The sequence below is a fragment of the Globicephala melas genome, chromosome 1, assembly GCF_963455315.2.
Source record: "Globicephala melas chromosome 1, mGloMel1.2, whole genome shotgun sequence".
Classification (NCBI taxonomy): Eukaryota; Metazoa; Chordata; class Mammalia; order Artiodactyla; family Delphinidae; genus Globicephala; species Globicephala melas.
Genome location: NC_083314.1, coordinates 106,982,632 through 107,005,836, shown reverse-complemented (window position 1 = coordinate 107,005,836; position 23,205 = coordinate 106,982,632). Strand labels below are relative to the sequence as shown.

Genomic DNA, 23,205 nt, shown 5'->3' with positions numbered 1-23,205 from the left:
TCCTTGCCTTGAATGTCAGAGTTGTTTGTTAACATTTTGCCTCCTGTACTTAATTTCAAAAGTGAATGGACCAAATCTTGTATGTTTCTCTTTCCAAAGACTCGTATTAGTGTTATCATTTCATTACTTGTTCTAGTTTATCCCCGTCCACCACAGGTTAGTGATCTGCTTTAGAATTAATTTAGGGCAGCATTTCTAAGTTTGACCTGTATAGCCACTGTGTTTAATGCTGGTGTCTAACTTTTTTTTTTTCAGATTTATGATTTTTACCTGCCTTCTCATCTTTTATAATCCACAAATCAGTCTTAGGGACATATACATGTACTTCACAAAAAAATACACACATATACACACACACACATACATACACACACACACACACAGTTTCTACATGAGAATAAGAGACTTTCCATTCATCCAAAAATTGTGTTTGGACAGTGTGTAAACAATACTAAACCAGGAAAGATGTCTACAGTAAGTTAGACAAATTTGAAACTGTTTTCTTACCAAAACATAATCTCCATGCAGCCAAGGACATTGTCTAGATTACTTTTGTCTCCCTAAATCTGGCACTCAATCTGGCATTTAGTAAGCACTAAGTGAATATTTGTAGAATAAATCAAATGAATGAATGGACAGGAAAAACTTGGATAAATTATTGTTGGTGTTACGAACTTCAAAATAGAATTGGTAACACTGGTGAAATTGCACAGGAAAAAACAAATAGTTGCTTACTATCATGAGTAAAAAGGACAGTAACCTTTGTCTTGGTAATGATTCATATTTTCCAGGGTGGATATTGTCTGATAAGGATGTGACTAGCCTAAAAAGAATTGCTGCTTTTAACCAAATCTAGCATTGCTTTTTTGCAAATAGATATTTATAAAATCTTTAATAAAATTAATGAAAAACAAAACTAGATGTAACTGGGAAATTATCTTTTAATTTATAAAATTAGTAAGCATTTTAATTTTTTTAAATGTGTCTTTGATTTTAAAACTATATTTCAAATACTGCTTTTCTCTGATTTCCATGGACTTACTCTTTCATATTCTGTGGACTGATGAATAGAAGAATTGGTTATAGAGCAGTTAATCACCGAGTATGTAGATATGGCACTAAATCTTTTATTTATCTGATGCATCACAGACACAATTCTGGAGAATTCTTTAAATGTTTTACATGTTGGTATTTGTTCGTTGAATTGGAAGCATTTATCAAATATTAATGGGTCTTAATGGAAAATTTCACTCTAGAGGCAAACTCTTCCTTTAACTAGTCTTACTGAATGTATTTTATTAACTAGTCTTGCAAACTTGCATGAAAATTATAAGGAAAAAAATTATTATTCCTAGGCATATTGAGTGCTTGTTAAATTCAAGAACCAAATCACCTAGTGTGTTTTTTCTCTGTTGTCTTTAAACACTTCCAAACACCTTTTTAATATTTTTCCTGCCTCTGACTTTTCTCATTCTGATAGTTCTAGTTAACAGTAAAGTCATATAGTTCCTGAAGGCAAAACTAAAATACTTCCGATTTACTCCTGGTTTAAATATTTTTACAAAGTTTTAGAGCAGATTATAAAGGCCAAAGGGTAAAACGAGGCTTGCTGTTATCTAGTTCTCACTATTGCTGTTTGTGTCGTCCCATGTCCTCTTTCAGTGAGCAGTCTGAGAGTTGGCTCTTTGTCATTTTAGTACAGCTTAGGTATACTCTGCCTTAAAAGACACAACATATCAAAATACATAGAGCTTAATACTGAAAATTCCATTGGAGCAAAAGTACTCAGGAAACTGCTACAAACTGCTTGAACACCTGTAATTTCTGTGGAGGTGAAATCACATTCCAGTAACTGAATTGTCTGTACAATTTCACAGTTTTATTTATTTACTGATTTTCTTTCCAATGAGTTTTTCAGGCCCCACATTATGATGTTGTTTGTCACATGGAGGTTTCTAATTTCAATGAGTGACAAATCAGCCACTCTGCAAAAATGTTTTTTAAGAATAATGCAACTGCCAGGTTATAACTAGTATTCCTGTGGTTTCAGTGCAGAGAAGTATGTTGCTCATCCAAAACACTAACACTTATACAACTTCCACATGCTCCAGAATTCCTCAAACTGTGTAAAACTAAATGCCACTAATCCTCTACAGCTCACATTACAGATTGAGAGATATGGTTATACGTTGAAAGTAGGAATAAAGTTATGTATTCTTTCCCCAAAGAAAAAAAATACACATTTGGAAGAAAAAAAAAAGAAACCTTTTTATGTAATTTGAAGGACTGTATGAACCCCAGTATCCCAGGTTAACATGAGGAAGTGGAGTCAGCAAATGGAGGTTTCTCTTTTGAGAAAACTGATGATAAAAGTAGGAAAGAAATTGAACTGCGACAATTTGTTTGGGAGAAAAGAGACTTAAGCATGTTTGTAGGGTATGGAGAAGGAGCCAGTTTAAAAAAAAAAAAGCATCTGAAGCTGAGGGCAGGGTTGGGGGGGTAGACATGCATGGTGGAACAGGGTCCCAGAGGAGGTACAAAGAAGTGGGATCATGGTTACAGGCAGCAGTAGCTTGAACAGGAGAGAGATACATCTTCTGGGGCAGGAAGAAAATAAATGAAGAGTAATGTGGCTATAGGTAAGTTTGTAAGTAGAAGGGAGATATTTATTTATGTATGTATGTATGCCTGTGTTGGGTCTTCGTTGCTACGCGCAGGCTTTCTCTAGTTGCAGTGAGCGGGGGCTACTCTTCGTTGTGGTGAGCGGGCTTCTCATTGTGGTGGCTCCTCTTGTTGCGGAGCATGGGCTCTAGGCACGCGGGCTTCAGTAGTTGTGGTGCACAGGCTTAGTTGCTCCGTGGCATGTGGGATCTTCCCAGACCAGGGCTCAAATCCGTGTCCCCTGCATTGGCAGGCGGATTCTGACCCACTGCATCACCAGGGAAGTCCCTAGAAGAGAGATTTTTAAATTACGCCTGACAACTTCAGGTAAGATATGATGTATTCTAAGAGTGAAGAGATGATGGTTGAGTAGGGCGTGAAAAAAAGAGGTAACAGTCATTGAGAGTATCGGAAAAGGACCTAACCAAGTGCCAGAGAAAATTGACAAGTTACCCAGCTGAAGCCAGAGATCATGGATTTGTAGTTAATATCAGTCTTCGAAGTTCCCTTCTTCCTGCCACTTTCCTGTCCTCCAGTAGTTTTCAGCCATCCTGTTGTAGGTGTGAAGAAAGCAGGTTATAGCACTACTTAGTTGTAGTTTTGACAAATAGGAAAGCTAAGACAAGGATGCAAGAGATTCAGAAGAGTGCTGGTGAAAGATTAGTTTAAGAAATCAGGACAGATATGATTGGTAAAGGGTAATGGAGTTATCTTAGGAAGAAAATTGGTTGTCCTAATGAAATGTTTCTTTTGTCCCTCCCTGCAAAGTTGTGTCTTCAGCTCTGACATCTCTCCTAGGTTGCAAACCAAAATTTTATGGGGGTGGGGGAGCATCTCCATTTGATATCCCTCAAGCAATTCACACTCAGAAATCTGAGACTGAGCTGATCTTCCCTTTCTTTTCCTTTGGTGGCATTTCCATCTTCCTAATTACCCAGAATTGAAGTTTGACTTGGCTTTGGTGCTTTCTTTGCCTTTATCTCCCATATTTAATCAATTGCTAAAGCCTTCCTTCTTCTCCTTTCCCACTGCTACCAACCCACATCAGGCTTTCATTACTTGCCTAGACTGCTGCAATTATAGCCTTCTTAAACACGTCTCTTGCCATGTGTCTCTTTCCTCAACTAGTCCATCCTTCCTCCAGCTACCAGAGTAATCTCACTAAAGCTCAGTTCTGATCAGGGCAGGCCTTTGTTCAGAAACCTTCTAATACCCCATCTCCTATCATGTAATTTTGCTTGAAATTCAAGGCCTTCCTAAAGTGGCCCCAACCTGCCTACCCAACTAATTTCTCTTTTGTGTCCTTACATTGTATCTACTGACTCTTTTCCCCTACAGGCATGTCTGTTAGCTTGTATGTTTGTGGACTCTGCTTAAAATGCCTTTACTTTTCATGTTCCTCGGTCCTAGCATTCAAGACCCACTTCAAATGTCACTACCTCCTTAGAAGTCTTTCTTAACCTCCCCCCGAGGTACAAATAACATCTTCCTTGTACAAATTTCTATAGGTGAGACCTTTCTTTTGGACTGTATTACCTTCTGCTTTGTTACATAGGTATTTATATAGAGATCTCATTTCCTTTGCTATTCAATTTTGTCCAGCAGTATAGTTAACAAGTATAACAAATGATCAGAACTGCACAGATTATCTCAATTCAAAAATTTAACAGTGGTTCTAAACACTGGTTGTCCATTAGAATCACATAGGGAGCTTTTAAAAATTACTAATACTTGGGAATTCCCTGGCAGTCCAGTGGTCAGGACCCCACTCTTTCACTGCTGAGGGCGTGGGTTCAGTCCCTGGTTGGGGAACTAACAACCTGCAAGCCTCGCCGTGTGGCCAAAAATAAATAAATAAAATAAAAATTACAAATACCTGATCCAAAGATTTTGATTGACTGTTCTAGGGTGGAGGCTGGACATATGTATTTTTAAGTTCCCCAACTGTAATTTGTGCAGACAGAATTGACAACCACTATCCTTAATTCTAGTGCAATTATTAGTGTGCTAGATAAAGATATGCTAAATCAGTTAATTTAACTATGTCTGCCAGGATTTGCTTGCTGAGAGGCATGTCTTAGCCTTCTTCTAAAGTCTTCATTAGTTGATGATGTTGGAAGATGCTTCTTGGCTGTCACAGAAAGGATGAATTAATTAGAAACAATAGAATTGTCCGTTTTCATTAGCATCTTTTATTTTGTAATGACAGATTTCAAAAATTATTTGAAGAGCATATAAAAGTGGGCCTTTGAAATCATAAGGTCTACTCAGTTCTTAAAATGAATCAGACATGTGAGCTTGTGTGGTATAGTGGTTAGAAGCGTAGACCCGTGGGAGTACTTCTGGGGTTATTTGCTCATCTCTTACTGACTACGTGACCTTAAGAAAGTCACTGGTGTCTCACCTTGGAGTTAACACTTGCTGTAACTTCACAGAAAGGTTGAAGATCAACAAGTTAGTTTCATAAAGAAAAATTTCTTTTTACGAACTTGGAAATCAGTGTAGCTTCTTATGTTTGACTCAGTGGTTGAGATCCTGCCACAAAAGGAGTAACTGGGAAAAAGAACTGGTCTTCTTCAAAGGAAACAATTTGCTCTAATTTAGAAAGCCACCCAGCACCCATTTTAAAGTATCTGAATTTTAAACTGATCTCTTACCTCCTGGCATTTGTTTCCTTGTCAAACTGTTTACTCTTTACTGAAAAACAACATCAAGAGCAGCTTAGGAAAATGCCATGAAGGAGTTATCTCTGCACGTGGCCCAGTCCATGTTATTTTATGGAAAAGGAAAAGCTCTTCCACAGGTTGACTTTTTTGGTTCTTTCCCTGTGCCCCCAGGGCTATCGTGTTACTTCAGGGAGGAGGCCAGGGGCCACAGATTAGACAAATATTTTTAGAGAATCACTGACAGAGTTGAATCTTCTTCTGCCTTCTCCCCAGGAAGAAACGCGCAAGGTGGGAAAAGAGTTATATTAAATAAGAGCCCTGAATATACAGATGAAAATCCCTTTTGAAAGTTTACACTAAAAATTTTTTTTATATCTGAAAGAGACGTTTTAGAAAAATGCCTTGGGTTTGTGTGAGCCCTCAAATTTCTGAAAATAGATGACATTTTGACCCTTTGGGTTACTTGTCACAGCTCTCCTTTGTTTCAGTTTTGAGTGTATATTTTCACAGACAGAGGTTATCATTTAGTACTTATTCATGTAGAGAAGGAGGGAAAATCCCAACTTATTTTTTTGAAGAATACAAAGTATGGGTAAAGTGACAATTGTTACTGCAGTGCATGAAGGAATATCAGACTTCATAGATAAGCAAGATACCCTAGTGATAAAGGTGTCCATTTTTAGCACTGTTCTTAACCAGTGTGATCCTGGATAAATCCCTTACCCTGTCCAAAGCCTCTGATACTTCAGCTGTCAAAAGGAAACTAGCTGGGTTGTTGAGACTAAATCACACTTGAGGAAATTAAGTGGTATAGCCTCATCAAAGAAGACTGTGCAGTTAAACCTCATCGTTCAGATTTTTCAGTTACTCAGGCCAATAGTAATAAAGATGCCTCATCTATCCTGGAAGACTTTTGGTTTTGTTTGATTCTAAGCCCCTGAAGTGTCAGGTCTTGTAATATCTGTTCTGTTTTCACTGGTAAAGTAACAAGCATAGTGCCTGTGCATGTAAACATTGAAAATACTTCTTTTTAACAGAAATACTCCTCCTTCCCAGCCCTAACTTCTGAAGGATGAGAGAGTGAGTGTTAAAAAAATTTCTTTTAAGCCCAGCATTATCTTTTAGCGGTCTGCATATTCATCACCTTTATGTGTGGTAATCAGCAGAACAGGTTTCCCTACTGCAACAGAACTCTGTGGGAACCCAGTAATTTCTCAAATCTGATAGGTACAGAAAAAGAAAAGTGTGGCTTTTCACTTCCTATCCTTTCCTCCAACCCCAAACCATAGAGAAGCATGCTTTCTGGTGACATTTATTCACATAGACATTCTCACAGCATTTTCTTCACTTAAGATTATATTGAATATGAGGAGTGTTGTTCAGTGTCATTTTACAGCAGCCTACCAGTTTGATTGTGCAAGTTTGGAAATCAGTAATAAACCCTTAGGAAACTCTAAGAGTTACTGCTTCTTAGTGTTGACGGACAGGTTAAGGGATGTCTGTGCTATATCATTTAAGGCAAATGCCTGATGTGATCTTCACCCATATTACCCAGATTATTCAGGAAAGGATAAATCAGACCATGCCGTGATTTCCAGTGTTACAAGAGTCGCACTGTATATTCCCCAATGGGAATGAATGCAGTGATCAAAGCAATACCGACCACAATGGGAAGACCATTTAAATATCCAAGTTCATTACTGACTTTTAATGCACTCCAGGAGATGGATAACCTAGAGACCCATCAGTTGTTTAGCTCCACTTCTTCAGTAAACCATAACTTTAACTCTTTATATAGCTTTCTCTGTTAATGTGAAACAAACCAGTGACTCACAAAATCATAGGTAACTTTCTTCTGAGCCTTAATCAAGAGTTTGTACAGCCCTAAATCCTTGGATAAAAAGATTTATAAAAAGGCCACTTTTAATTAAAAATATCTTGTTTCAGTTGTCAAACTTCGAAACTCCTCTTAATTCTGTATATAATAATTCCTGTTAACCAGATGTTGTTTGATAGCTCAGTAATAACAAATGGAGGGTACCTGTCCTAACCTGACTTCCAATCTCTCCTTTTGATGTGTAGCATATGTGCAGCAGTCAGCTAAATAAAGGTCTTATCAATAAGATGCAGTTTGACACTTGGCTTTTTTTGCTTTTGTCATCATGCCATTTACCATATGGTAAAGAACTGGTTATAGAAGGCTGCCTTTCTTTTCAGAATAGAGATTTGAATCAGTGGAGTTTTCATGAGAAGTTTCCTCTCTTGTTTGTGATTTATACATTTGCAAGTTATGTCGTTTTTGTCAAATCATATTCTCCAGCATACAGACTTTTTGTGGTAAACCATCCTTTTAGTGTCACCTTTAGAGGTTTTTATTCATATTTAAAAGTACACGAAGGAAATAAATTGAAACATAAAAATATTTTGTTCTTACTGCTAATCACAATTTCTGTTGATTATTTTAAAGGTATTTCCTATATAAAGCACATTGTTAAATACCAACTGTGGTATATTACTATATTATTTAAGTAGAGTAGTTATTTGGGCCCAGTTAATTGTAGTTTTCTTTGATATTCACTATTAGAAGTTGTAGGACTGGAACAGAGGTTTGAGTCCCTTTCCATATATAATAGGGTGGAAGTTGTTCTTTAATTAAAAGGCTAAGCAGGTAAATGATTAGCATACACAGGTAAAGGATTAAAAGGAAAGGAGGAGCCTAGGGACTCTAACAAAAAAGGGGAGAAGGTTAATAAGATTCTGAGATTGTACTTCAAAGATAACTTAGATGTGAAAGATTTTACATCATGATATCTTTCTCTGAAGGTATATTGTTCTATGTTTTGAAGTAATGAATTTGAAAAATATTTATATTCTGGGACATTGCATTTTAGGAAAATGAGAAGCTAGAAGTGGGGGACATGGGGAATAACACCAATCTGAATAAGGAGCAGTTAGATGGCATCTATTAGGAAAGATTAAAAGGACTTGGAATTGAGAACCATTTTCAAGAATATGAAGGAATAACTTTTAAGAGGGGGCCCCCCCAAAATTCTGCAAGGGCCATTTAGATTATATATGAGGAACAATGTCCAGGATTTAAAATGCGTTAACCGTTGCAGCATGCTACACATAGAAGTATAGAATCTCCCTCCTTCATGATCATGGAGGTAGTTTTTTAACTGTCTTGTGTAAAGGGTCCCAATCACTATATCAAGAAAGGATCTTGAGTCTCTTTTCTTAAATGGGAGGAGACTAAAAGGGAGTATAGATTCCAAAAACAACTGAGTCCTCATTTTGTGGCTACATTGTTACTTTCATTGATCTAGAAAGAATAAGAACACACCCCATTCAAAAACAGTAGTAACAGGCAGAAATACACAGAAATAAAGACCTGTATTAGTTGGACTGTGGAAATCCGAAAGTGCTCTTCCTTTTGGCCAAGTGTCATCTCCTTTAGAGTGAAAGGAATTTCCTTTCCTTTCACATTTAACCTGTGAGGCTAAAGTACTTTTGCTCCAGAGGAAGGCACCAAGCAACCACTCAAAGGCCAGCCCCTTGCTCCACAGTTTCCTCTACAGACTGGAGTGAATTAAGCGACAAATCAAGCCTGCTCAGTGACATTAAGCCAACACTTAGTGACACTCTTGGCCAACACTGAGTTTCAGGACACATGGAAGGGAGGAGGGGAAATGCAGGAACAAGTGATAGGTCTTGATTTAATGCTTGGCCTACCTGATGAATTTAAAGCTCATCTCACCTCACTGATGGATATTCTGAAATATTCTAGCAGGAGGATGCCACTATGTGCGACCAGAAGTCGTCAAGAAAATGTTTCCTCCCTTCCTTCCTCTAAATATGAAAGGAGGAATATTTTATGAAGAAGAAAAAGTATTTCAGTAAGCACAATAAATTAGTGACCTCTTAAGCTATTTCTTCATTCGACAAGTAATTAGTGATCATTTACAATGTGCCAGGCATGAGGGATACAGTGAATGCAGTGAATACACGAGTCATTGTGCTCGTGACATTCACCTTCTTCTGGATGAGAAATAGGCAGTAAACAAGCAAACAAATAATAGAACTAAACAATAGTAAGGACTATGAGACAAATAAAACAAAGTAGGTAGGTAGAGCAGGCGAAAGTGAGGATAGATTTCAGGTGGGAGAGGTGACATTTAAACAAAACTGAATTACATGAAGGAGTCAACCATGTAGAGATCTGGGGGAAGAGCACCCCCAGGAAAGAAAACAGCCAGCCCTTAAGTGAGGACAAACTAAACCCTGGCATAATTGAGGCAAGGTTGGTCAGTTTGGCTGGAGTGGAGTGAGCCAGGGAAAGTTCTCTCTCCACCTGGTAGATATTATGAGATATTGTTGGTTTTGTTAAGCCTCTTCCATACTGAAGTGATTCAGTGTACAGGAGATCTTTCACAGACCAGACTTTGAGTATCCTAGAGCCAAGTGGTTCCTTTGGATTTCTCATCTCCTATTTTAATAACTCCCATCATCAGACTTATAGTATATAAAACATTATATTAGTGATTGAGTTATTCACTTTAAATTAAAGTTGGTACATAATAATCTTCTAGTATAAGTGTTGGCAAACTTTCTGTAAAGGGCCAAATTATAAATATTTTCAGCTTTGCTGTCCCTACAGTCCCAACTACTCGACTCTGCTGTTGTAGCACAAAAGCAGCTGTAGAATACATAAATAAATGGGCATGGCTGTTTTTCAGTTTATTTACAAAGGTAAATTATTTACAAAAGCAGCAAGCCAGATTTGGCCCACAGACCATAGTTTGTCCAGGACCTCTTGTAGTACACTGAGAAGTGTTAGTATGGGGTAGCAGCAGTTTCAGTTCTATAATCATTCACCAAATTATGTATTAAGAGAACAAGCCTGTGAGGAATACAAGATGGATGAGTAAAATGTGATCCCAGTCTTCCACCTTTCTGCTTGGTGCGAAAAATATATACAGCCAACAATATATACTTTCATATTATTTGAAATATTTATGAAAATATTCATGTGATAGAAACAAGGAAAATAAAAGGCCCAAAGAAACTTGATTCCTCCTATAAGTAGTTATTAAAGCAAGAGAGTGACTTAATCAGATCTGTGAGAGAGGATTGTGGTGGCAATGTGGAGAGTGGACTGGAGTGGGAGACCACTTAGGCTATAGCTATGGTAGTCCAAGGAGATGATGCATCTGAATTAGGACAGGGACAGTGAGAGTGGGGGAGATGAAATGGATTCAAGAAGCACCTCAGAGGAGAATCAGCAGGACTTGGTAACTGACTGAACAAAGAACATTAAGGGTTAAGATTTAAAGATGACTGAGGTTTCTAATACTAGAAGGTTTTGATGAAAATGAGAGCTCAGAATTTCAGGGTTGAACATAATGTATTTGAGGTACCTTTTGGACATCCAAGTGGAGAAAAATCCCAAGAGAGAACTTAAAGATTTGGATCACTGATAATCAGAGCCATGAGATGGGATGTAGTGCAGAAGAGGGTCAATATGAAACCATAGGTAAGACCTATCATTATTAATGGGCTGATAAAAAAAAGAAATGCCAACAAGAGAGATCATAAAGATTCAGTAGGAGGAGGAGGAGAACTGTGACAGTTCCTGAAAAGCCAAAGAAGGAGAATTCTAGGAAAGGAGGAAATGATTGAGGACATCAAGTACTGCAGTCAGCCGGAAAAAGAACTAAGATGAGGCTTTCAGAGTGGCAATTAAGAGACCATAATTGACCATGTAAAGAATAGTTCCAGTAATAAGTCTTTGTTCATTTGTCCTTGGGCCTGGTTCTAAGCACACGTAGACTACGTTGCTTAGTGCTTTGTGCTTTCCAAAGCCCTCTTCCATGGTCACTGCTAACAAAAGCAGATTCTGCACAGAGCCCTGTCTCCAAGCTCAGTGTAGTGCTCCTCACACCCCAGATAGGTCCTCACACCCCATTCAGCCGATGATACCTATCATTAGGGTGGCATGTACCCTAAAAAGAATCCTTGCAGTTTATTAGTAGCATCTTTGGCAGTGGCAACAGCCAACTCTTATCATTGACAAAAACCATAACAGTCTGATAAAAAGTTACAATCTTGCCTCAGATTCATCTGTGCAAATAGGCACAGAAGCCTCTTGCTACAGAGATGACATGGAAATTCAGCAGATGTCCAGTAAGCAGTCAGTCTGGTAGAGTGGGCAGGTAGCCAGTTGCTATTAAGTAATAAAACATGTTAAAGTAGATGAGTCAAGGAATCTGGAAAACAAAGATTATATATAGCCCTTATTCAACTTTAAATGTAAATTACTTTGGAGATAAAAGCAAATCATAATTCTTTTGAAAGAATCATTCATAAAATTATATTTTCAGGGTTTAGCATCTTTCTTGACATATTATGACTTTATAACTTGTCAAAACCGTCCTTTTCTTTTTGTATTAGCCTAGTTTCTAGGGAGGATATGTTAAAAAGAAAAACACAATTTTTACATGACTCCCCAAAAGTAACCCACTGGATTACTAATGTTTAGAGGTGCACAGGAACTATTAGAGTATTTATTTATTTATACCTCAGCTTATTCCAAAAAGGATTTAAGTCAACTTAAAATTTTTAGAAAGCTAACATATTTCTTATGATCATTACATTCTGTGTTAGGGACTGGGGGGTGGGGAAGAAGTCTTTTCAGTTAAAGATTGAAGGAGAAACACAAGGGAATAAGTAAGGTTAAAGGAAATCTCATTGGCTAACTTTCCAGGAGTATAATTATGCAACAACTCTTAGGGCTCAAGTGTTAAGAGCAGGCAGGAAATCCTGGCTCCAGATGCCTAAGGATTGCTATCTATCTGCTTGATGACTTGCTGCAGAAATCCCCAGGTCCCAAACTGCTATTCCTGTCTCCTAACAGACACCAGACCTTGCGTGATTTCTCTGTTAGCATTTCCTTCTGCCTGCCAGCTACTAGCTATTTTTATATTTGTAGTCCTGTAGTTCTCAAAAGCAAATTTAAAACGTTCTGTTTCGGGCTTCCCTGGTGGCGCAGTGGTTGAGAGTCCGCCTGCCGATGCAGGGGACGCGGGTTCGTGCTCCGGTCCAGGAAGATAACACATGCCGCGGAGCGCTGGGCCCGTGAGCCGTGGCAGCGGCCGCAGAGCCTGCGCGTCCGGAGCCTGTGCTCCGCAATGGGAGAGGCCACAACAGTGAGAGGCTCGCGTACCGCAAAAAAAAAAAAAAAAAATTCTGTTTCTTCTGCATGTTCATTGAGGGCACAGTATACATCAATCAGGCAAGTAAAGATTAAATTTATATAAGGTTCTATAGATTAAAGATTAAATTTATGTAGTGTTTATGTAGTGTTCTACAAAGAATGAAAGCTATAGCCTACAAAGTATGAAAGCTTGCATATTAGCCAAGAGCATGGGCTTTTTGAGATAAGCTGCCTGGGTTCAAAGGCCTGACCTGCTGCTTACTATCTTTGTGACCTTGGGGAAGGCACTTCCATTTTTTGTGCCTTTCTTTCCTCATGGGAACAGTACTATATCCCCCAGCATCATTGTGCAGTTAAAGGAGATAATTCATGCTTAGAACAAGTATATAGTAAAACTCCAAGGTAGCACATGGTAACTGGTATTAAAATCATTATTATAGGGGCTTCCCTGGTGGCGCAGTGGTTGAGAGTCTGCCTGCCGATGCAGGGAACATGGGTTCGTGCCCTGGTCCGGGAAGATCCCACATGCCGCGGAGCGGCTGGGCCCGTGAGCCATGGCCGCTGAGCCTGCGCGTGCGGAGCCTGTGCTCCGCAACGGGAGAGGCCACAACAGTGAGAGGCCCACATACCGCAAAAAAAAAAAAAAAAATCATTATTATAATTGATCTTTTAAAAACCTGTTTACAGTATCCTACTTGACTTTTGTAATAATAACTTCTAAGGAACTTAAGTATTATTAGCCCTATTTTATAGATAGACCCTAAGGCTTTGATATTCAACTTGCCAGAAATCATAAGTGGTTGCTCAGAGCCCTATTTTGAGTAGTCTCAAAACAGGTCCAAGCTCATTAAGAAAAGAATGATTGATTCACAGTATTTGTCATGGGCTCACGAGCGAGATTGCATTGTTGCTTTCCTTTTTCTTTTCACTCCTAGCTAGTTTCTCGTTAACCCTAATTTTTCTTTATGAACAGAACTTTTGGGTAAATTTGAACATATCTTACAATAAAGTTATTATAGAATAATGTTAGCTTTATAAGTTTGCTAGAGAAGTATCACTATTCCCAAACCATTTTTCTTTTTTTTTTTTATGAATTTATTTATTTAGTTTTGGCTGTGTTGGGTCTTTGTTGCTTCACGTGGGCTTTTCTCTAGTTGCGGGGAGTGGGGGCTACTCTTTGTTGCGGTGCACGTGCTTCTCATTGCAGTGGCTTCTCTTGTTTCGGAGCACAGGCTCCAGGTACTCAGGCTTCAGTAGTTGCAGCACGCAGGCAGGCTCAGTAGTCATGGTTCACGGGCTGTAGGGCACAGGCTCAGTAGTTGTGGTGTACGGGCTTAGTTGCTCCACCGCATGTGGGATCTTACCGGACCAGGGCTCAAACCCATGCCCCCTGCATTGGCAGGTGGATTCTTAAACACTGCGCCCCCAGGGAAGTCCCCCAAAATATTTTCTACCTAGGGTAATTGATAGAACAATTCTCTTACAAACTTTTTATCTACAATGCTTTTAATTTTCTGCTTTCATTAGGCACACAGGTTGAGAAATCTAGTAGTCACCATTGATTTCTAATTTGAGGGTTAAGTTTTAAACATACTAATGGCACTTTGAGAAGTAATTGAGAAAACTTTGTTTTCATATATGAGCCAAACAGTAGTCTCCTTGATAATTGGAGAAATTGTTTTGGATATGTCATATAATTACCATTTTTAAAAAACACAAAAACTAGTTTTCTATGGAGCTGACAGCTGATCTGAAGAAAAAGAAATAAATACAAATTGGAAAAGAAGAAGTAAAACTGTCACTGTTTGCAGATGACACGATACTATACATAGAGAATCCTAAAGATGCCACCAGAAAACTACTAGAGCTAATCAACGAATTTGGTAAAGTTGCAGGATACAAAATTAATGCACAGAAATCTCTTGCATTCCTATACACTAATGATGAAAAATCTGAAAGAGAAATTAAGGAAACACTCCCATTTACCACTGCAACAAAAAGAATAAAATATCTAGGAATAAACCTACCTAGGGAGACAAAAGACCTGTATGCAGAAAACTATAAGTCATTGATGAAAGAAATTAAAGATGATACCAACAGATGGAGAGATATACCATGTTCTTGGATTGGAAGAATCAATATTGTGAAAATGACTGTACTACCCAAAGCAATCTACAGATTCAATGCAATCCCTATCAAATTACCAATGGCGTTTTTTACAGAACTAGAACAAAAAATCTTAAAATTTGTATGGAGACACAAAAGACCCTAAATAGCCAGAGCACTCTTGAGGGAAAAAAACGGAGCTGGAGGAATCAGACTCCCTGACTTTAGACTATAATACAAAGCTACAGTAATCAAGACAATATGGTACTGGCACAAAAACAGAAACATAGATCAATGGAACAAGGTAGAAAGCCCAGAGATAAACCTATGCACCTGTGGTCAACTAATCTATGACAGAGGAGGCAAGGATATACAATGGAGAAAAGACAGTCTCTTCAATAAGTGGTGCCGGGAAAACTGGACAGCTACATGTAAAAGAATGAAATTACAACATTCCCTAACAAACACCATACACAAAAATAAACTCAAAATGGATTAGAGACCTAAATGTAAGACCAGACACTATAAAACTCTTAGAGGAAAACATAGGAAGAACACTCTTTGACATAAATCACAGCAAGATCTTTTTTCACCCACCTCCTAGAGTAATGGAAATAAACAAATGGGACCTAATGAAACTTCAAAGCTTTTGCACAGCAAAGGAAACCATAAACAAGACGAAAAGACAACCCTCAGAATGGGAGAAAATATTTGCAAATGAATCAACAAAGGATTAATCTCCAAAATATATAAACAGCTCATGCAGCTCAATATTAAAAAAACAAACAACCCAATCCAAAAATGGGCAGAAGACCTAAATAGACATTTCTCCAAAGAAGACATACAGATGGCCAAGAAGCACATGAAAACCTACTCAACATCACTAATTATTAAAGAAATGCAAAACAAAACTACAATGAGGTATCACCTCACACCAGTTAGAATGGGCATCATCAGAAAAATCTACAAACAACAAATGCTGGAGAGGGTGTGGAGAAAAGGGAACCCTCTTGCACTGTTGGTGGGAATGTAAGTTGATACAGCCACTATGGAGAACAGTATGGAGGTTCTTTAAAAAACTAAAAATAGAATTACCATATGATCCAGCAATCCCATTACTGGGCATATACCCAGAGAAAACCATAATTCAAAAAGACACATGCGGGGCTTCCCTGGTGGCACAGTGGTTGAGAGTCCACCTGCTGATGCAGGGGACACGGGTTCATGCCCCGGTCCGGGAGGATCCCACATGGCGCGGAGCGGCTGGGCCCGTGAGCCATGGCCGCTGAGCCTGCGCGTCCAGAGCCTGTGCTCTGCAACGGGAGAGGCCACAACAGTGAGAGGCCCGCATACCGGAAAAAAAAAAAAAAAGACACATGCACCCCAATGTTCATTGCAGCACTTTTTACAGTGGCCAGGTCATGGAAGCAACCTACATGCCCATCGACAGATGAATGGATAAAGAAGATGTGGTACATATATACAATGGAATATTACTCAGCCATAAAAAGGAACAAAATTGAGTCATTTGTTGAGACATGGATGGATCTAGAGACTATCTTACAGAGTCTGACAGTTGTTTTTCTCTTTCTGAAGTAAGTCAGAAAGAGAAAAGTATCGTACATTAATGCATGTAGGTGGAACCTAGAAAAATGGTACAGATGAACTGGTTTGCAGGGCAGAAGTTGACACACAGAAGTAGAGAACAAACGTATGGACACCAAGGGGGGAAAGTGGCGGGGGGTGGGGGGGGGTGCTGAATTGGGTGATTGGGATTGACATGTGTACACTAATGTGTATAAAATGGATGACTAATAAGAACCTGCTGTATAAAAAAATAAAATTCAAAAACTAAAAAAAAAACACACAAAAACTAGATTTCTGTGGAGCTGACATCTGATCTGACTGCTCTGACTTCTTGTTTTTAGCCAGTGCTATCCCATCCCCAGTATCTTTGGTCTTACTGTGGGGAAGCAGCAACTTGATGTTTTAATGTTGACATCACCTAAGTATGAGAAAAGCCAACAGAGTTGACTTCTGGGTTCCACTTTCTCCGCAGGAAAATGCCTCAGGAAAAGCTGGCCACAACTGCCTATAAGTTCACCCAAGTACACAGCTTGAGCTTGGCATTAGAAGACTTAATCCTAAATAAGGACTAAGGATTAAGAAGACTTAATCCTAAATAAGGATTAATCCTAAATAAGACTTAGTCCTATTTTCAAGTATAAAATACCTTTGGAGAATACTTGCAGACAAAGCTCATATGAGAACCTGGTACTCCATCCGCTGGCTGTAAAGAAACAGAGGAGAGGTGGGGAAGGAATAAGTGGTTTTCTTGGGTAGAACTCTAGATTTCACTGGACTATTAGAGTTACCTAGTCTCCAATTCTTGCTAAAATACCTTCAGGAATATAGAGAATCTACCACCTCCTCAGAGTCTAGGGCATCTTTGGACAATTCTAACAAAATTTTCCTTTTATTTCTGTTTTCTGTATGAGATGGCTAATAAGCAAGGAAGAAATCTGTCTCAGAAAATAACATTTCTCATTCTACACTCACTACTGTGGAATTGTTCTGCTCTGATTTCTTGAGCATTATTGATTTAAATCAGGGTTATTTTATTTATATTTGATGTGCCCACTGGCAACGACCAAGGTTAAATAAGCATATGTAAGAGGTTTGTGTGGGAAGTGTAGACTATTTGGGGAAAAAAGAATTTTCTTCCAAAAACCTTTCCAGAATGTTCTTGCAAAGGCTCTGTGAAGCATGCTCTCTGGAGATACAAAAACTTATGAAAAGGAATGGTCTGCACAGTTTGTGATTAGATATTGTTCACTTTTTAAAAATCATGTTTACTAATCACATTCAGTGAAAATTACTTTTAAGAATCTATTATGGGCTTTCTTGGTGGCGCAGTGGTTGAGAGTCCACCTGCCGATGCCGGGGACACGGGTTCGTGCCCCGGTCCAGGAAGATCCCACATGCTGCGGAGCAGCTAAGCCTGTGCGCCACAACTACTGAGCCTGTGCTGCTGAGCCCATGTGCCACAACTACTGAAGCCCATGCACCTAGAGCCCATGCTCCACAACAAGAGAAGCCACCGCAATGAGAAGCCCGCACACCGCAGCAAAGAGTAGCCCCGCTCACCACAACTAGAGAAAGCCGGCACGTGGCAACGAAGATCAAACACAGCCAAAAGTAAATAAATAAATGTAAAAAAAAATAATCTATTATATGTAATCAGTCTTTAAGGATATTTACTGGAAATGGTTAGAGAAGAAAGCATTGTGTTCCTTGTGAAGTTTGTATTAAGTGCCTTTTAAGATGTAATTCATGTGTTTAGTGTTACAAAAATAAAAATGTTAAGGTTTCATCCAAAAGGTAATCTTGTTCATTGTCTTTTTTTTTCAGGTGATATAATCTAAACAGTTGATATAAATTTTTTTTTAAAGCAGTTCTCACCTCTAAGCTTCTCTACACAACCTCCTTTCACCATGTGGAAAGACTTCATTAATTTTCTTTTCTGGGAAGAATTTTGGTAGTTTTTGCTGGCATAATGAACATGTTTTGGATTAAGGCTTTTAGGCTTCTTTCCTTATGTAACAATACGTTTGATTTTTCAGTCTTTTCCTGAGATTTCTCTTCAGCTTTAGTAAAGCCTTCTCTCTCTGGGAATTTTGTTAAATCAGATAGACTTCATTATCCTCACAGAAATCCCCTCTGCCAGGTTAGAGACTGGAGCCCCTTAGTCCTTCCAATTTCATGGATATATTTAATATTTTTGGTGTTTCAGACTGACCTCAATTCTCGGCATTCAGAAGCATTCTCAGGAAAATGTAATGTTTACACAGTTTTTGACCACCCTGCTTGAAGAATTACATTTAAAGAATGAAGACCTTGAAAGTTTAACCATCATATTTAGAACCAGCTGTTAACCACAGTGGTGAGTTTCATTGTGTTTTACTTTAGTTTGTTGTTGTTGTTTTTTGTTTTTTTTCATTTGTTGCCTGTTTGGATTCTGTTTTCAAATTGGACATTTTAAAAATCAAGTAGAGACCTCCAGATGACTTCAGCTTGCTATGGTAGAACACAATATCCCTTAGTTCTCAGCTGCTCCAGTCATTTCCTGTCCACTCTTGTTACTTCATGCCCCATCTTCGTTTTTTTTCTTTATAGGCTACTGTCCTATAACAGAACTTTATAGGTTCTGTTTCTTGCAATCCAGGAAACTCGTTGCTATCAGCTTCATACTCAAATCTAGACCATCCCATCCTGCATGTCCCATCTGATGTTTCTTCCCAGCAAGTAGCAGTTTACTTCAACCAAACTGCTGCAGTGATCTTTGAGAATATCCTCATCCTACTTCCCTCCTCAGCCCAGCCAATACCTTAGTCATCTCATGTGCAGATAAACAGGTGAATTTTCAAGTCTGGCTTTGTTGAATCCTGACCTTGCTCCCAGATACATAAGCCCTCTTCTACTATCCCAAGTTTTTGCTTCTTTTTAAGAACTACCCCCCCTCAAAAAGAAAAAACTGCCCATCAGAATGTCCCCTCCCTGATTCTGCCTTAATCACAACTTTCCATCTCTTCCTCCCTTTACTTCTTACTTCACATACTCTGAAGTGCTCAGATAGGTATTGATTTAATGTTATGATTAACAAAATTCATTCTGAACTACAAATGCGATCCTCTTAAGGAGGATTTCCTCTTTTTTAACTTTCAGTTATTCTTTAAATTATAAAAGCAATACAAGCTTGTTGTAAAAATTAAACAGTACAGAATTGCATGTATAATTTTAAAAAGCAAAATTCCCAGGCTTCCTTGGTGGTGCAGTGGTTGGGAGTCCGCCTGCTGATGCAGGGGACATGGGTTTGTGCCCCGGTCCGGGAGGATCCCACACGCCGTGGAGCGGCTGGGCCCGTGAGCCGTGGCTGATGAGCTTGCACTTCCGGAGCCTGTGCTCTGCAGCGGGAGAGGCCACAACAGTGAGAGGCCTGCGTACTGCAAAAAAAAAAGCAAAATTCCCCCCTCACTTCTGCCTCCAGTCCTGTCTCCTTCCCAGAAGTACACTACTGATCTATATCATTTTACATTTTATTATTTGAATATTTGTTTTAAAAAAACAGCTCTTCAAGTAAATCTGTAAATATACGACAAGGATATTTGAGAGCCATATTTGGCAGGCAAGAAAGAATGCCATCATCACTTTATTGAACCTGCTAGAGAATAGAAAATAAGGAATTAGCACTGTAACTGCCTCCAGACTTATACCTAGTGACCTTTTCATGCAACCCTGCTCCCCTGAGGACCCTGTAAAATAAAGGCTTTTACTTAGGCAGTGTGCTCAGGTTGGCCTGTGGAAGCACCAGTTCAAAGGCCCTTCTAAGAGTACAGTAAGTTTGGAGTTTTTTTGTTTTATTGACCTTCAGTTACAGAAGACTGAATTAATCATACCCCTCAGGGTTCACGACACCCTATCTCCATTGGTTGAAAGGTTGCTTTTCCAGATAGACTGAGAACAAAGAGCGCCTGCCTAACCAGAGGTCCTTCCAGACCTGCTTTAATGAATAGGTATCAATTAAGAACCATTTTTAATTAGCATAGTTAATGCTTGTATATAAACAAATGGTGTTAAAGTACTTTTTGTTTTAAAGCTGAAAGTTCAAATTAGTCTTTTTTATGCAGTTCATCATTTTTTAACATATTTATTGGAGTATAAATGCTTTACAATGGTGTGTTAGTTTCTGCGCTATACATATACATATATCTCCATATCTCCTCCCTCTTGCGTCTCCCTCCCACCCTCCCTATCCCACCCCTCTAGGTGGTCACAAAGCACCGAGCTGATCTCCCTGTGCCATGCGGCTACTTCCCACTAGCTATCTGTTTTACATTTGGTAGTGTATATATGTCCATGCCACTCTCTCACTTTGTCCCAGCTTACCCTTCCCCCTCCCCGTGTCCTCAAGTCCATTCTCTACATCTGCATCTTTATTCCTGTCCTGCCCCGTGTTCTTCAGAACCACTTTTTTTTTAATATTCCATATATATGTGTTAGCATATGGTATTTGTTTTTCTCTTTTTGACTTACTTCACTCTGTATGACAGTCTCTAGGTCCATCCACCTCACTACAAATAACTCAATTTCATTTCTTTAAAGTACTTTTAAGGATCAAACCCACGCTGCAGCAGTGAAAGCACCGAGTCCTAACCACTGGACTGCCAGAGAATTCCCTAAACAATAGATGTTTTAAGTGGACTTAACAGTTGCCCTGTGATCATTGTTTTTTTTACATTGTTCATTTGTGTAAGTAATCAAAGGTAAATCTTTGCCCGGACTTTGTCAGTATTAAAAGGGACACTGAATGAATGAGGCCTTATTACATAATTTTCCATATGAGAAATGGAGATGGTTGTGAATAGGTAGATGGGTTTTTTTTGTTGTTGTTTGTATGATATTTGTAAACCATAAGTTCACAAAATTCTTTGTGTATAATATGGCCTACCCTTTTTAAGATTAGACTACTAATAGCTAGGATATGTTAATATGCTTTCAGTTACAAATAACAGGGAAGAAAAAAAAAACCCAGCTCAAACTAGCTTTTCTTATGCTAGTATATTAATTATCTTTTGCAGCTTAAAAATTACTGTAAAATTTAGTGGCTTAAAACAAACTTTTTTTTTAATCTCAGTTTCTGTGAGTCAGGAATCTGGGCACAATTTGGCTTAGGGCCTCTGCCTCAGAGTCTCTCATGAGGTTGCAGTTAAGCTCTCTGACAGGGCTGCAATGTCATCTGAAGGCTCAGCTGGAGGAAGATTCCCTTCCAAGCTCACTCATGTGGTTATTGGCAGGATTTAGTTCCTCACAGGCTGTTGAATTCGGGGCCTCAGTTCCTCATTCTCTGTTGCCTAGAGACCACTCTCAGTTCTTTGCCACGTGGGCCACTCCAGAGTGTGCCTTGCTGCTTGGCATGTTGCTTCCCTCAGAGTGAGCAAGTGAGATGAAACCCAAGATGAAAGCCACAGTCTTTTTGTAACTAATCTCAGAAGTAACATCCATCACTTTTTCTGTATTCCATGACTAGTTAGAAACTAATCACTGGACTCAGCCCATATTGAAGGTGAGTGGATTATATAAGGGGACGAATACCAGAAGGCAGAGTTCATTGGGTGTCATTTTAGAAGCTGTCTACTACAGATGGCAGAATCATTCAGTAGTTCCCAGCTTTACAGCATACCTCACTGTCCTACTGAGAGTCTTAAACTTTTCACACTAATTGAGGGCACTTCTGAACTAATCCATGTCATTCTAGCAAGGAATGGAGGAGAGAGAAGAGGATTTTCTAATTGACCTAGATCTATCAGGGCCTACCCCTCAAGCTGAATATGAAGCTGGGTTTATTCTACCCAACCCACTGTTGCTACATAATAGGGGAAAATGGAATGTATATTGGGGAGACAACACAGTGTTCCCCAAAACTGGTAAAAATATTTTAGGTGTCTTATTCAGGTGTCCTTTTTTGTTTCACAGGTAATCCGTGAAGACCAAATAGATGAACTTACATTGACCATTTCTGGAATTCTAGCCACAATAATTGTACAGTTAGAGCTACTTATCAGTCACCACCGGACAGAGTGACTTCACCAGATAGAGGGGAACCATTATTCCAACAAGGATAAGCAAGTCCTTGCATTCTAGATAGAAGATATAGTATTTCTACTTATTTGAAAATGAAAGCTGAAATCTTAAGTTGAAACTTCAAGAAAATATAATGACCTGTTTCTTCTGGATTATTACAGCCATCATATCAGTTGACCAGAAAATTGAGAAAAGTCCCATTTTAGCCTCATAGTCCAACTCTGGATTCTAAAGAACAGTGAAGAATTAGGTCAATAAATACAATTTAGGGCCTCCCTGGTGGTGCTGTGGTTAAGAATCCACCTGCCAATGCAGGGGGCACAGGTTCGAGCCCTGGCCCAGGGAGATCCCACACGGAGCAACTAAGATCCTGCGGAGCAACTAAGCCCGTGCACCACAACTACTGTGCCTGTGCGCTAGAGCCCGCATGCCACAACTACTGAAGCCTGAGTGCCTAGAGCCTGTGCTCCACAACAAGAGAAGCCACCGCAGTAAGCCCATGCACCACAAAGAAGAGTAGCCCCTGCTCACCACAACTAGACAAAGCCCGCAGGCAGCAATGAAGACCCAACACAGCCAAAAATAAATAATTTATAAAAATAAATACAATTTAAGATGAAACCTTTTGGAAGTCTAGTCTTTATTCTTTTAAAGAAGCTGGCTATGCTATAAAGTGGTCCTGAGCAATGTACATCTGAAACTTACATAATAGAAAAAGAAAAACATTAAGAAAACAAATTGACAAACCACAGACTGGGATAAAATATTTTCAAATCATACTTGATAAATGACATCCAGATTACATATTCTTAAAACTCAAAAATACGGCAACTCAATTTTTAAGTGGGCAGAAATGCGAATAGACATTTCAGAAAGAAGATATCCAAATGGCTTGGCATATGAAAAGATGCTCAACAT

The 23,205-nt window shown here is 38.9% G+C and overlaps 1 protein-coding gene across 2 annotated transcripts in view; it reads left to right on the top strand.

Annotated features, from left to right (window-relative positions):
• Positions 1–22,915, top strand: part of RPAP2 (RNA polymerase II associated protein 2) — an 83,640-nt gene extending 60,725 nt beyond the window's left edge. Inside the window, exons 12-13 of one of the 2 annotated variants that reach the window (XM_070044153.1) lie at positions 18,440–18,589; positions 20,809–22,915. In XM_070044153.1, coding sequence (XP_069900254.1) covers positions 18,440–18,581 — 142 coding nt within the window. In that variant the 3' untranslated portion in view covers positions 18,582–18,589; positions 20,809–22,915. The remainder of the gene's footprint in view (positions 1–18,439; positions 18,590–20,808) is intronic. The other variant, XM_030868659.3, reaches the window with a different exon arrangement.
• The last annotated feature ends 290 nt before the right edge of the window (positions 22,916–23,205 follow it).